At 56.5% G+C, this 14,910-nt stretch overlaps 1 protein-coding gene across 1 annotated transcript in view; it reads right to left on the bottom strand.

Annotated features, from left to right (window-relative positions):
- Nucleotides 1-14,579, bottom strand: part of AGBL2 (AGBL carboxypeptidase 2) — a 50,580-nt gene extending 36,001 nt beyond the window's left edge. The window contains exons 1-8 of the mRNA XM_065403441.1: nt 14,564-14,579; nt 13,384-13,442; nt 13,023-13,086; nt 11,963-12,097; nt 8,287-8,475; nt 5,905-6,012; nt 3,166-3,316; nt 1,018-1,797 (exon numbers count right to left, since the gene is read on the bottom strand). Coding sequence (XP_065259513.1) covers nt 1,018-1,797; nt 3,166-3,316; nt 5,905-6,012; nt 8,287-8,475; nt 11,963-12,097; nt 13,023-13,086; nt 13,384-13,442; nt 14,564-14,579 — 1,502 coding nt within the window. The remainder of the gene's footprint in view (nt 1-1,017; nt 1,798-3,165; nt 3,317-5,904; nt 6,013-8,286; nt 8,476-11,962; nt 12,098-13,022; nt 13,087-13,383; nt 13,443-14,563) is intronic.
- Nucleotides 14,580-14,910: the final 331 nt, after the last annotated feature.

Genomic DNA, 14,910 nt, shown 5'->3' with positions numbered 1-14,910 from the left:
CCCCCTTGTGCATCTATAATTACATGATCACATGCTGTTTTTTCCACAGGGCTCCTGCCTCATTCAGTGCACAGGACGGACTGCATTCAGGCCTGTGCAGCGAAGGAGGCTGTTGTCTGTAGCACCCTACCCCATTTGCTGCAGATGTTTGAGTGTGTGTCCGGAATGAGGCAGGGGACTGCAGGAAGGAAAAGGAGAGTCTTGCAAAGGAGCTGGATTCTCCCGGGCTGGGCAAGCCACTTTCACCAACATTTCTGCAGGTGATCATTAATTGTGTGTTCTCCATTTTCTGGTTGTCCAGACGGGGACACCTCAGGGCTAGTTTTTTAGAGAGCTGAGCACTCGGACTGCAACAGTTTGTCATAGGGAGCTGTGGGTGCTCACCCAAACCTAACGACCAGTTTCGCCCATATTGGCCTTCATCTCTGTGTGCCTCCGTTTCCCCATTTGTACAATGAGGGTGACAATACCACTCGCCAGCGAGATGTGAAGGTAAATTCATTACAGTTTGCAAGGCTCAGTGATGAGCATAACAGAACACGGATATGCAGTGAGTAGTGTGCCCCTTTGTGAGTTTGCATTTTCGATAACAACCTTAATTGAGGCATTTCCTTGTTTGAGACTGAGTGACTTTGCAGCATTAATAATCGTCTCTTAACTTGGATGGTTATGTATGCGCTTTCTCTCTCTCTGTCTATATATTTATAATGATCTCTCACTCTTACCTAGCACTTTCCATCTGTAAATCTCAAAGCACTTTACAAAGGGGGTCAAGATCATTCTCCCCATTTTACAGAGGGGGGAACTGAGGCACAGAGCGAGGAAATGATTTTGCCCAAGGATATTCAGCAGGCTAATGACAGAACCAGGAATAGAGCCCAGTTCTCAAGTCCCAGTCCAGTACTCTACCACTAGGCCACGCTGTCTCTAATTAATGGTGTTCTCTTTACCGTGCTACGTTATGGTGGCCTAGCTGCTCTGTGCTACACACCGAGGTCAATGAGCCCTGCTCCTCACCTCTGGATCATGCTCCGGGTGTGCCAGATGCAAGGGAAGGACTCCTTCAGGACGGTTCGATAGTTGCGGTTGAGATCTCTCCCGGCCAGCGAGCAGCGGTAGTTCCCCACGATCACCCCGTCTGGGTTGAGCATGGGCACCACCTTGAATATGAAGAGCTCGCGGAGGAGCTGGGCGTCAGGGGAGTCGCTCAGGATGAAGTCCAGGAAACCCCTCATCACCCACGAGCCGTTGGTCTCCCCAGGGTGCACCCTGGCGCTCAGCACCACAGCCTTCTTGGCGGCAGTGGCACCGGGGTTTTGGGACGGGCTGGTGATGGTGAGAAGGTAGACGGTGTTGCCGGCCAGACTGCTGCACAGGACCCGCGGCTTGCAGTACTGCGAGCGGACCGGGTCACTGGCCACTGCCAGCAGGTAGCGCTGCAGGTCCGAGAAGGTGTAGGGGTAAAAGTGGGCAAAGTAGCAGGTGTCATGGTCATGGGGGAAGCACGCCGTCCACGTGAGACAATACATCGCCTGGCCCTCCTCGGAGCTGCACCGGTAGTACCGGATGTCGCCCCCCTCTCTCCGCCAGCCCACGCCACGCGTCTGCGCGTCCCTCTCAGAGTACAGGAGCGGCTTCATCCCCATGCTGTACAGGCTCTTGGGCTTCATCAGGTTGACAATGGAGAAGCGGTAGGGGATGCCTTTCCTGGTGTTCCTGACCCGGAAGTAGAACCACTGGGTGTGCTTGCTGGTGTACAGGTCCATGTGCAGCGTCAGCTCGTATTCGTACGGGCCTCTGCAAGGAGGAAAGAGAAAATAACACCCAGAGCAACTTCTCCCTTCACACGCATCTGTGTGAAGGACAGGAAAGGCCACAGACAGACCTGCTCTGTGCACATCAGCAGCCGGGCTATTGGGCTCTGCTGGAGGGGTGTTAGATATTTTGATTCAAACAGCATTCCCTAGTTACACCTGTAGTGTTGTGAAAACGGAGTTAAAATTATAAGCCACCACTCTAAATTTCAGGGAGTTTCCTGGTCCTGCTTGCAAGCTAGGGGACACTATATGGAAGTGTGCAATCTGGTCTTTCAGCAGTCAGTCAACAGAGATCCAGCCTAGAGTAAGGAGGGATGAGTTGGAACTTGCTGCCTTAGGGAGCAGCCTGCTTTGTCTCTCTCTGCTTTTGTATGGTACCATTCTGGATTCTAAGCAATAAAGTCATGTTACGTTGCAACCGTCCAACAAGAGGATTGATGTTTCTATCCAACTTCTCTTTGTGTAGGCCATGAACAAAGACCGAAATTCCCCTCATCCCTCAACAGCGCGCTGCTCTGTGCTAGGGAATAGGTCTTTGTTCCTAGCATTCATTACATGCAATGATATGCAAAGAGTTTAGTTAAAAGGACATTTCTTTAAATGGCAACTCCAGCACTAGATCATTAGGAAATACCAGCTTCACACACGTCCGAGCAATCTGACCTCTGCCTCATTATGTACAACCTGTAAAGACACGAGCACCTGCTATTTTCCCCACAGGATGACCCATCTCAGTCAGTGCATAGGATGGCTCCTAAGCTTCCCTTCCCATAGCCCCTGGTGCACAGGACACGGTGGCAGAGGTATTGGGACCGTTGCTAGTTGGCACAAAGTAGAGCAACTCCCAGGCTGCTCTAACCTGGGCCGGGACAGAGAATCCTCCTTCCCCCCTCATGGGGGCTGTGGGGGAGGGGAGCCTCTAGGCTCAAGCCTGGCCCGTCAAGCCCAGTTCCTGTTCCCCCAGCCTGGCAGAGGGGCTGGTGATGGGGCAGCCAAATCTCCTCCCCTGTGATGCAGCAGGCAACCACTGGGGGAGCTGCAGCAGAGAAGGGACAGATACTGCTCAGTGCGCTCCCAAAGCTGGGGGAGGCACTGCCCCCTCCCTGCTCTCTGGGATGGGGCTGATCCAAACACTTTGTGGACATCGTCCCACTGAGGCACATCTTCAGTTCCTCTCCTAATGCCCCGTCCTACTTAACACAGCCGCCCCCCAGGGCCATCCCAGCTCCCCCTTCACCTGCCCTCCATGGAGAGCCTGGACCGGGCACCCTGGCTTAGCTGGAAAGCTCCCTCTCCCCTGCCTGCCGTGGACAGTCCCACGTCCTCTGCCCGCTGCCCTCTCACTCACACTCGGACGGCCTTCTGGAGGTTCCCGCTCTCGAATCTGGATTCAAAGAGCAGGGTGGTGTCCTCTGGACCTTCCAAGCTGACGGCGGGTGAGGTGATGGGCCCTCGCGCGCCTCCAACGCGGGAGCAGGTGAAATAGGAGCCTTTGGCCGCTGCCGGGAGAGGAGATGCCCTTGTCACACTTGCAGCCGGTGCTAGACCCAGCTCCCTGCTCCCTGCGGCATGGCCCTCATTTGGAATCCCACTGCTCTCCGATGCAGGGCGGGGAATTTGCTCTCACAGCGACTCAGGCTCTGCCCCAGACCAAGGCAGGGAACCTCTGTGCTGCAAGTGCCCAAAGCACCCCCCCACTACTGAGCAAACACCCCGCTGCCGCTGAACCTCTCCTGCTTCATGCCCCCTCGCCCTCAGGGATTCTTCCCCCCCACACAAGACAGCCTCCTCACTGCCTTCGCTGGGCTCCGTGGGCGGCAGCCTGGAATCCCCAAGCCATGATTAGGGAGTGCCAATAATAATGACCCCTAGCTTTCCATCCCTAGATCTCAGAGCTCCTCCCAGAGCAGGTCAGTATCACTATCCCCATTTCACGGAGTGGGGAACTGGCACAGGGAGGTGACGTGACTTGCCTAAGGTCACCCAGCAGGCCAGGGAACAGAACCCAGGTCTCCTGAGTCCCGGTCCGGTGCTCTATCTGCTGGGAGACGCTGCCTCTCCTGCTGATGCTCGCTGCCGGGATGAGAGTGGATGGTGGTGTGCCAGTAGCACATTGACCCCTGCTCTCAGGATTGGAGAGAGCACAGAGAGGTGGAGACAGAGCGTGGGCCTGCTGCTGCACCCACCTCCACGGCTTGGCCTGCACGCCGCCAAGGCAGGATCGGGATCCTGGTCTGAGCATCTGCCCTGTGGGCTGCAGGAAATGGGACTTACACACCAGGCACAGAAACATCCCTGTTATGATGTGTCTGCACCAGGGATATATCTACACAGCAAAAAATACCCACGGCGGCGAATCTCAGAGCCCGGGTCAAGCGATTTGGGTTTGTGCCATGGAGCAGTGTAGATGTTCCCGCTCGGGCTGGAGACGGGCTCCAAGACCCTCCCCCCTCGCCAGGTTTCACAGCCCCAGCTCCAGCCCACGTGGGAACATCTACACCGCTGTTTTTAGCCCCGAAGCGCGAGCCCCGCAAGCCCGAGTCAGGTGACCCAGGTTCTGAGATTCACTGCTGCGGGGCTTCTTCTTGCTGAGTAGACGTACGCTAAGAGCCCCGAGCCGAAGGGGCAGCATGGCTCCATGAAGGATTGTGTGTGGCCACGACTCACTGGAGCACTAGGTTCAGCACTGAGCAGCCGCCAGGCCTAAGGACCAGCCCCCAAAGATGGCCACATTTAGGCTTGGTCCACACTTTAAAGTTACATGGGCGTAGCTACAGCAGTCAGCAGTGGGAGAAAACCACAGCCCTGCCCGACATAGCTGTGCCGACAACAGCAGCGACACCGAGGGAAGACAGCTTCTGCCGATACAGCTAATGTTGTTTGGGGAAGGGGTATTCCTGCACCGACAGAAAAACTCCTTCTGTCGGGGTAGGCTACACCTCCGCTAGGGGGCTACACTTGCATAGCTACGCTGGCATAGGCTCTAGTGTAGACATAGCCAAAGGGTATGTCCATACTGGAGCTGGAGGTGTAATTTCCACCCCGGATAGCGATACCCATGCTAGTGTGGATAACACCTCCAGCTCCTGTGTAGATGTACCCCAAGTTCCCACTGTTAGATCAGGCATGTCACGCAGGGCAGCTCTAAGCTGGGAACCAAAAGGTTAAGGAGAGTTCACTGGGAGGGCAGGGCTGGTTCACTGGAACTGGGTGTCCAAGAGCCGTGCTTGCTGAAGGAGCAGAGGTGGTAAAGAACACCCTACGTGCCCACGGGAGCCATCGTGAGTGCCCTTGGGGACACCTGGCTGTTGCACAATCTCTGCCTCTCTCCTAGGGGATGGTTAGAAAACCAGTAAGACACTTGGGCCCTGCTAACTGGAGGTTGCTGGGCAGTGACTGGTGGCCATTTCCTATCTCACAGATCCAGCAAGCTGCTTATGAGCTGAGATCTCCAGAATCTGTCTCCTGCTGCAGGACAACAGATCAGAATTCAACTCCTCGACAGAGACGCAGCAGGCTGTGGGATCGCTCCTGTAGGGAAGGGGTGGGAGCCGCATTGCCAGGGACATTCGCCGCTAGAAAACATAGCACAGGGAACACTCCTGTATTGGGACCTCTGGGTCTTTCCCACCCCAGCGGTGATCTGGGGATGAGGCGTGCTCTGGAAAAGCCAGCATTCAGTCATTTATAGAGACCTCAGCCATTGAGATCCAGCCCATTCAAGTTTTACGGTTTGACCAATGATTTCCCAATTAACGCCCAGTTGGCTTCATTGGGTTTTGGATCTAGCCCTGGGTTATTTTCATGTCTCACGCGCTGGAGATGAGAATTGTGCAGATCTGTCACCTGAAGTGTAGAGCAAGACTTCCTGTGTGCGGCCAGAACGCCCGAGCGTTTCACGTGAAAACAGGGAGCTCTCATCCCACTCTGTGTTGGAACCGGAGAGGAAACGACGCCTTGCAGCCAGTGTTCTCAGAGACCAGCCAGGCGCGGCTCAGCCCTGCCCCAGAGCAGGCCTGAAAGGGGCTTTACAGACACCTGGATTCCACGCCCAGGTTATCAGTGTTGTCAGTGCATGAGCACATACCTGGCTTTATGTGATAGACCACGGTTCCTTTCTCCTCCCCCACAATTAGTGGGGCCGGCTCAGTTCCTGTGGGCTGATAGAATGGCTCCGGTTCAGACGGCACCCACTCTGAGGAGACAGGGGGAACGGTTCCAGTTATTATTGCAGGGGTTTCAGATGGGAACCTGCCCCACAGGGTAAAGAAAAGCGCTCTCCTGAAAAGAGCTCTGAAGTCCCTGTGCCATTAGTAATAGAGCGAAAGGCATGGCCCTCCCCACATATTCATTCCCAGCCAGTGTCCTCTCTTCCACACCGACAAGCCGGGGAGCCTGTGATTTTTAATAGTCCAGTGGGGGGGGGGGGGGGCTGTGTTGGGAAGGAGGCTGACTGGGTAGAGTAAATCTGCTCTGAAGGGGAAGCACCTGGGCAGTGACAAAACAGCCTGGTTTCAGACCCAGCCAGTCCCCTTTTGAAGATGTGACAGTCAATCGTTCTCCACAGAGTTTTAATGCAAACGCATGGAGTTAAGGGGGCAGCCCTACTGCCTTGTCCTGTCTGCTCGCACCTTTCCTGGGTGTCATCCCCCAGACTCACCTGTGGGAAAAGCAGCAAACGCCCATTTCAAGTCCCCCACAAGAACGGGAGACCCCCAAGGGCCAACAAATACTGGCTGGAAAGTTCTGTGCAGACTGCGCCACTTGGACTGCTGCGGAGGCAGAGAATTCTGGGTAATGCTGGGCCTTTGCCACGTCTCTCCCAAGTGCTGACCAGCCTCCCCGTGCCACAGAGCCCAGCTTAACCCAACATGAAACGATTCATCACACGGAGGGAGAAGTAGTCTGGTTTCTAGTGCCACGATTACTCCACTAGGCCCCACTGGCTGGCTGGGAGGCAGACACAGCACTCTGACCTCTGGGCACCACATTCCCTGGCAGGGACTGAAAAACAAAGTGGAGCCAGAGGAGAGAAGCAAGAAAAAGATGAGCCGGCAAGGGGAGCTAAGCAAATCCAAAGGCAGGGGAGCATTCTGTCTACAAGCCGCTGCTGGGTGGATCCATCCCGGAAAGAGGGATTCTGGAGAACAGGGAAGCTTGAGGAGCAATGGCAGAAAGGGACATGCTGGACTGAATGTCGGGGCGATGACAGCGAGATGCACTAGGCCATGGAACCGTCTGTAAAGAGAACTGGGGGAGTCTCGGTGCTGGGGACTCTAACTAGACACAACGATGAGAGAGAAACGAATGGATCTCTTGGCCAAAGCGCACCTGGACAGGTACAGGTTTTCAGCGAGGCTCTAGGGCTCTCTCAAGGGGGTGGAATTTTATTCTTCCCAAAGGAATTGAAGACTTGTGTGGGTGCCTTGTGGAATGAAGCCTGGCAGGTCTGTGCAATTCGCTGGGCAGGGTTGCACGGGTTAATGTTACCTGGTTAGCCATTAACGCAATTGACCAGGCTCCCATGGGCTCACCATTCAAGTGTGAAACCTCACTGCAGCCTGTTGGGGACCCTGTAAATTGCCCCAGAAGCTCCCAGACCTCCCTGAGAGCTCCTGATCCACGTACTTATGCGACAGGTGCAATCCCACTTGCCCATCCCGAGTCAGACCCCCAAAATCATGAGATTGGCTTAAAAATCATGACATCTGACAACCTCCTCCACTTGGGGCTCTTGTTATCTAACATCTGGTGTCAGCGCTGTCCGGGGTCACAGTCTAAAGCTTTTCTCTGCGACCATGAGGGTTACGAGCATCCTTTATTAAAATGAATGCTGAGCTTCTCATGCAGTCATGTGATTCCAGGAGCTGGAGCTTTAGGAAAGACACAATCCATTGCAGGAGCTGGTAACATTGCTAGCGCCAGACCCTGACAGGCTGGGGAGCTCCCAGCAGCCCCACACGGGACAGAGGCAGTGACACACACAGGGCTCTGGTTACCGATGCCCTGACGGGCTGGGGAGCTCCCGGCAGCCCCACACGGGACAGGAGCAGTGACACACACACGGGGCTCTGGTTACCGATGCCCTGACGGGCTGGGGAGCTCCCGGCAGCCCCACACGGGACAGGGGCAGTGACACACACGGGGCTCCGGTTACCGATGCCCTGACGGGCTGGGGAGCTCCCGGCAGCCCCACACGGGACAGGGGCAGTGACACACACGGGGCTCCGGTTACCGATGCCCTGACGGGCTGGGGAGCTCCCGGCAGCCCCACACGGGACAGGGGCAGTGACACACACGGGGCTCCGGTTACCGATGCCCTGACGGGCTGGGGAGCTCCCGGCAGTCCCACACGGGACAGGGGCAGTGACACACACGGGGCTCTGGTTACCGATGCCCTGACAGGCTGGGGAGCTCCCGGCAGCCCCACATGGGACAGGGGCAGTGACACACACAGAGCTCTGCTTACCGATGTGCTGGATTTGCTCCTTGATGACTTCGCACTCCACTGGCCAGCGTGGGGCCTGCAGGGGGCCTCTCGAGGTGGGCACAGCAAAGAGACCGCGTGGCTCCCGCAGGCGTGGGACCCCAGGGCCCTCAAGGTGATTGAACAGAAGCTGTTTGCTCTTGAGAAGTGAGGCCTCCAGCATGAGAGAACCTGCAAAGAGAACAGGCACCGGCACTAGGGACTCCGCAGAATGGTGCATGGCCGGACGCCCCGATTTCATGGTGCACACACACAGCAGAGCCTCGGCTCTGGCACTGCTAGGAAAAGGCTCGTGCAGCAGGACACAAACATACCTGGCACCCGTGTCTCAGCAGCAGCAGACTCTGCCAACCAGGCGGAGGTACAGTACCTGCCACGGACAGTGGGCTATAGAAGTAAGCACCGCCCAGCACTCCCGGGGACGTGCTGCCTAGGGCAACGTAACCAGTGGGCTAGGAGAACTGGTACCAGCTGCTCTTCAGTGGACATAGTGGAGAGGGCCTGGCTGTGGCTCTGGGATTCAGGGCCACTCGGCCACAGGACACACCAGAGTTGCATGGGGGCAGCTCTAGCTTGGCTACTTGCGGAAGGTCTCTCAGGGAGTGTATCCCAATGGAGGATTAAGCCCGCTGGAGCATCCCTCTGCCTGCCCGGCCCCGGGGACGCCCTGCTCCCTTCCTAGGGCTTGGGGGAGCCGGCTGGCCTGAGTCTGCAGTGCCACCTGCACCAGCAGAGCCCCCTGGCATACATTCACGGCGGCAGGGTTTGGCTTGCTCAGGAAACCTTAATTCTGACTCCCCTAGCCGTGAAGGGCTGCACTTTGCCACTGGACATTGTGTGTCCATTGATAAATATATTGACTTCAACTGGCTCACAAAGGGTTTGCCCCCCGTAAAGCCATTGTGCTCTATGCTTTGGGGGGCAGTAGCTCCCAGGGGCCCAGCCACAGCCCAGCACCCCATTGGGCTGGCTGCTGTGCAGACACAGAACAGTCCCGTGTCACAGAGCTGTGTAGGCCCAATACCACACTGCAGGCCAGCGGCCGACTCCCAAGCCCAGCGCTGGGCGCATTAGTAGTGTCGCCACCGAGTATCAACTTTAATCTATTGTATTTTTAATGAACTTTCTATTAACAGGATCTCCAAAGCAGCTTTGCCTTTGGGACATTAAGCCAGACGGCCCTCCCTACCCCCAGTCCAGCCACAAGGTGACAGCCCGGCCAGTTCCCACTGTGTGTTGCGAGGCCCTCACTGACAGGGAGGGAGTGTGAGCACGAGCTGTGGGAATGAGCAGGGCACAATGACACTGTTATCTGCCTAAAGGCAATGGGCTCAAGGCATGCCAGGGGGAGTGGCAAGGCCTTACCTGCCAGAGAGCCATCTGCAACCCACTGGCCGTTTCCCCAGGGTAGGGCTGGAGGGAGGCTGCTTTTGTGGGAGCAAGTGGCCTTGCAGTTTAAGACAGAGGCTCCCAGAAGTGAACCCAAGGCTAAGCCTGGCTACACTCACCCAGGACCAGACTATGCAGCTGGGGTACAAACCCCAACTGGATCCTGCTCCCTGAAAAAGAGCTCTGGGAGGGACAGTGGGGCATTGCTAGCTCCAATGGCAACCCGAACAAGCCAGGTGAGTGAGGAAGAAGTGGGCTCCTGGTTGGGTCATCCTGACAACAACCAAACCACTGATTCCCCCCGTTCCCTTGGCCAGTCCCGGAAAGGGCAGACAGCCAGCACAGAGCAGATAGCTGAGCAGGGGACGACACCCACTAGCATGAGCTCCAGAACCAGAGAACAGTGCCTGTCTGCTCAGACTGCAGTTCCTGATGGGCTGCGTAGCTCCACAGGCCAAGCCGGCCGCACAACAGCGTCTTTTCCCAAAGGGGGTTCTTTTTACTTTTGGAGTCTTTTCTAGGATAACTGTGGGGATGCCTGCAACTAACTAACTGTTTTCACCGAACCTTCCCGCGTGCGTATGTGTGTGAAGTCATCGCACCATGCTGCTAAGTCCATATTAGAAAGTCATCACACCTGGATTTACCTAACTCCTAAGCAAGCTGACCCAGATCTCACTATGTCGCCCTGGCTCTGTGCAGGTGTTAGCGAAACCCACTCTGCCTGAGAGGGGAACCTGGGGGCTGGCCCCATCGCACTGACAGGAAGTGGAGAGATTAGTTGAGCAAACCATTGCCTTCTTAGTGCTTCAAAGAGAAGCTAAGAAGGAGGCTGCCCTATGTCGGAGAGTCTAAGGCTAGGTCTACGCTACCCGCCTGAATCGGCGGGTAGAAATCGATCTCTCAGGGATCGACTTATCGCGTCTCGTCGGGACGCGACAATCGATCCCCGAATCGACACTCTTACTCCACCAGCGGAGGTGGGAGTAAGAGCCGTCGACGGGGAGCCGCGGAGGTCGATTTTGCCGCCGTCCTCACAGCGGGGTAAGTCGACTCCGATACGTCGAATTCAGCTACGCTATTCGCGTAGCTGAATTTGCGTATCTTAAATCGACCCCCCCCCCATAGTGAAGACCTGCCCTAAGGGTCTGTGGATAAGGGTTTGTGGATAAGGCTGTGTTCGGCTGGTTGCATGATGTGACTGACTGCGATCATGCAAGGATTTGATCAATTGTTGATCTCAATCTATTTTCGTGTCACTGTTATTCATTCCCACTTATGCTATTGGTAGTTCCTTGATGAAGCCATCAGATCCCCACTGGAACCCCCATTCGATTGCTGCATTGGTGAGCGTTGCAGGGAAGTACAGCAAATTCGTTAGCTTTACGTTTTCTTGTTTGTGTTCTCAGTAAAATTCATAAAAAGGACAGCGGATTGGTTTTCTCTCACTGAATGGCTGGGAGGCCCAAACAACCTATAAAGGTGTCTGAGAGTCACTAACCTGCACCAGAATTAAACCCCATTACCGCTACACGATATACAGTAGCCATTCTTTGCCAAACCTCCTAAATAGGGTAGACAAGATTTCACAGCCTTGATCAATCTACAGGGAAAAGACAGGCAGAAAACACTGGGTCTTCTTTATGACCTGCCCAAGGAAGGGCCCCTGCCACTGCCCCCACCTTTGCAGTTCCCCTTTATAAAGAAACCCTCACTAGAAAAGGGGACAGTGCAATACTGGGGTGAGATCTGGACCTCCCCAATTCTGGATTTTATACAATTTATTCTCCACACTCCTGGGGCAACCATCCACCTCCCCAGCAGTCCACTAACAGGCCATTCCCTCTCAGCTCGGATAGACTCTGTGTTGCAACAAATCCCATATCTGGGGAGGTTTCTCCCAGCTCTTCAGGGAACACCAATTGCTCTTCCCCAGATGCATGGTCTTGCAAAGCTTTCAAATAGCGCTAGCTCACTCTGATGTCATCTGTTCCTTTACTTAGCCAAGGTGCAATCCCCAGCAGTGTGTTCTATGAAGTGATGTTCATAACCTCTGGGTGAGGGTTGCTCTATGGTTCCCCAGCTAGCCCACTAACATGGGTGTTTACAGCTCACCATTTGCAGTGGACCCAATCCTCCCCCTCCGTCCCGCCCCTGCTATCTCTTTCCAACCTAACGCAGCCCCTGAGTTGCAGAGAGCGGCTGAACTGAGCCACTGGCTGTCATGGCCAAAGGAAACCCAGCTCCTCACACTGAGTAGCTCACTCACAGATCAGCTTCTTCTTGTTATCCTGAAGGGAATCGCGGTTGGATCCTCCACTCTCCTGCTCCAGCAGAGAGTCTGAGCTCTTTGGCCTGTGCTCTCGTGGCACGAGGGAGCTGCTTTCTGCAATTTTCTCCTCATCTAGGAAGGGATGTTGCTGTCAGTGCTGGGGAAGCTCCATTTCTTGGGACATTTAAAGCTAGCCTGGCCACTGTGCTGTAGGGAATGATGCAGCACTGCTCCTGGGGGGTGGGCCAGATTGCACCCAGCAGGTCTTCCCACCTACAGCTACCCTGCTTCTGAGCACTAGGGAAAGAAGGGCTAGTGGCTGTAGGATCCTCTCAGGGGATCTCAGTCATTTAACATGAAAAGGCTAGCCAGCTGCCGGGTGCCGGAGGAGGCACTCTGCCCCACTGAGAACATGTCCCTGGTCCCATGGTTCCCTATAGGCCCAGAAAGAGCCTGCAGTTACTAGAAGCTTGAATACTAGCCCAGGCATATTCCGGCAATACAGGGAGCTATGTGATCAGAGACTCAGTCTTGTCTCAGGAGCAGAGGACTGGGTTCGGATCCCGCCAGGATGCAGACTTCGCTCCAGAGCTGCCAACCTTCAAGCGAGACAGTAGGGACACAGCCCACTCCACAATCACACGGGTCTGCCTGCTCCAGCACCAGCCTACCAGAGAGGTTAAAGGCAAAAAGGACCGCGCTGTACTGATCCCCTTCTAACAGCACTCTGCCCAGCCAGTATCACGCACTGCGGCCCTGGGCACTCAGCCAGCCGCCTGTTCTCCTTTGGGGGGGGTCCGTACAGTGACAGGGGAGGGAAAACATTTTAAAATACAGGAAAATATCACTGTAAAGGCACCTTTGTAAACTGCCTAGCCCTTCAGTTGACAGTGTCCCCTTCCCACAGCTGTCCCAGCATGCTCTGCCCAGTGCAGGATGGCAGTCTAGAGGGAAGGGGGGTGAAACCCAGAGGCATCCAGTGGGCTCTGAGTCACTGTTTGCTGACCAGTGAAACGTCCTGGGCTGGTGAACAGCAAGCTGCCCCAGCTGCTCTTACCTCTGAAGTAGCCATAGTACTGGAGATGGTGATGCATGAAGCTCTCATAGGGGTCTGCGAGCAGCTGGGGAAGGAAAGGGAAGGGAAAGTGAGAACCAGGCCCCCAGGCCTATAGATACCAGCACACAGGAATTTAATGAACAAACAGGTCAGAGTGCACACGGCCAATCCCTTCTAGGCACAGTCCCCCAGTGCCTGCCCCTTTACCTGTGCCCGTCCACCCCTGATGCCACCCCTTTTGCCTGGGGCCCCCACTGCTCCGCTCTCCTTGTTGCAGTCCCCAATGGCATGGCCCCATAAGCTGGAAGGATCCCACTCTCCCCCCTAGGCCCAGTTCAGCAGGGCTGGGCTCTGCACTAACCTCAGGGGTTGGCTCCTGGCTGGACTCATGACAGGCAGCGGTGACAGCTCTGACAGACACTAGAGGGAAGCACAGAAACCAGTCACCAAGGGGGCTGGAAGGGACCTGAAAGCCCCCAGTGCCTGACCAGACACACACCAGGCCTCCCATTCTACCCCTCTCTCCCTCACTCCATGAGGTGAAACCCAACTCTGCACTATCCCACCCGCCCCGTCCCTCACCTGCTCTCTAGACCCTGAGAAACCATCCCAAACCAGTCTCCAGGGCAGAATCCTCAGCAGGGCCGGCTCCAGGCACCAGCCTGGCAAGCAGGTGCTTGGGGCGGCCGCTCCGGAGAGTGGCGGCACGTCCAGCTATTCGGCGGACGGTCCCTCACCCCCGCTCAGAGCGAAGGACCTTCCCCCGAATTGCCGCCGCAGATCACAATCGCGGCTTTTTTTTTTTTTTTTTGGCTGCTTGGGGCGGCCAAAACCCTGGAACCAGCCCTGATCCTCAGAGTGGAGGGCTGGTTCCCAGAGATGGGGCGTATCTGCCAGGTTATCAATGATATACACACCCCACGCCGCTCATCATGGTCATCGCCTGCCCCACAGGGCTCTGTGCTCCCAGAGCCCCAGCACCTCTCCTCTGCACCCCCAGCACCGCTCATCACGGCCATCACCTGCCCCATGGGGCTGCGTGAACCCAGTGCCCGCTCTGTACAGGGCTGCTCCCCAAGCAGCTGACGGTGTGGAGCCAGGGCTGCACTGGAATCACAGGCCATGGATCCTGAGGCAGTCAGACGGCATTTGGAAAACAGCACAAACGGCTGTAGGAACACGCCCCCCCCCCCCCCCTTCACGCCTTGCAGCCCAGACTCCCCCCCCCCCCCCGAGCTCCCCCTGCTCTAGAGCCCAGACTGCCCCCCAAGCTCCTCCTGCTTTGGAGCCCAGCACTCCCTGCTCCCCCTGGTCTAGAGCCCGAACCCCCCCCCCCGAGCTCCCCCTGGTCTAGAGCCCGAACCCCCAGAGTTTCCCCTGCTCTAGAGCCCAGCCTCCCCCAGTCTAGAGTCCAGATTCCCCCCAAGCTCCCCCAGGTCTAGAGTCCAGATTTCCCCCCCTCGAAGTCCTGCTGCTCTAGAGCCCAGACCCCCCACCCCGAGCTCCCCCTGCTCTAGAGCCAACCCCCCTGCGTCCCTCACCGCAGCCTCCCCTCATGCCGGGACGCGGTAACCCAGCAACAGGCAATGGGCGTGGCTCCGGGGAAAAGCTCTCTCCTCATTGGTCCATCCGTGTGGCCCGGTAAGAGCCAATGGCGGAGCCGGGCGAAATCGAAGCCTCCCTCCGCGCTCCTGGGCTCGCTCAGCGCCGGCCCCGCCCCCCGGCCTGGGGAGACCCCCCTCCCTCCCCTTATATACCCTCTGGGCGGGGCCTGCGTCGCGTCTGGGTCTGTGTCTGTATGGACCGGCCACGCTGCCCCATAGCCCCGCACCCGTGTGCGTGTAGAGACTGGGCCCTACTGCCCCCATCCCCTGCACATTTGTGTATG

Source organism: Emys orbicularis, chromosome 4, assembly GCF_028017835.1.
Source record: "Emys orbicularis isolate rEmyOrb1 chromosome 4, rEmyOrb1.hap1, whole genome shotgun sequence".
NCBI lineage: Eukaryota > Metazoa > Chordata > Testudines > Emydidae > Emys > Emys orbicularis.
The sequence above is the reverse complement of the archived record's forward strand: the minus strand, read 5'-3'. Positions and strand labels throughout refer to the sequence as shown.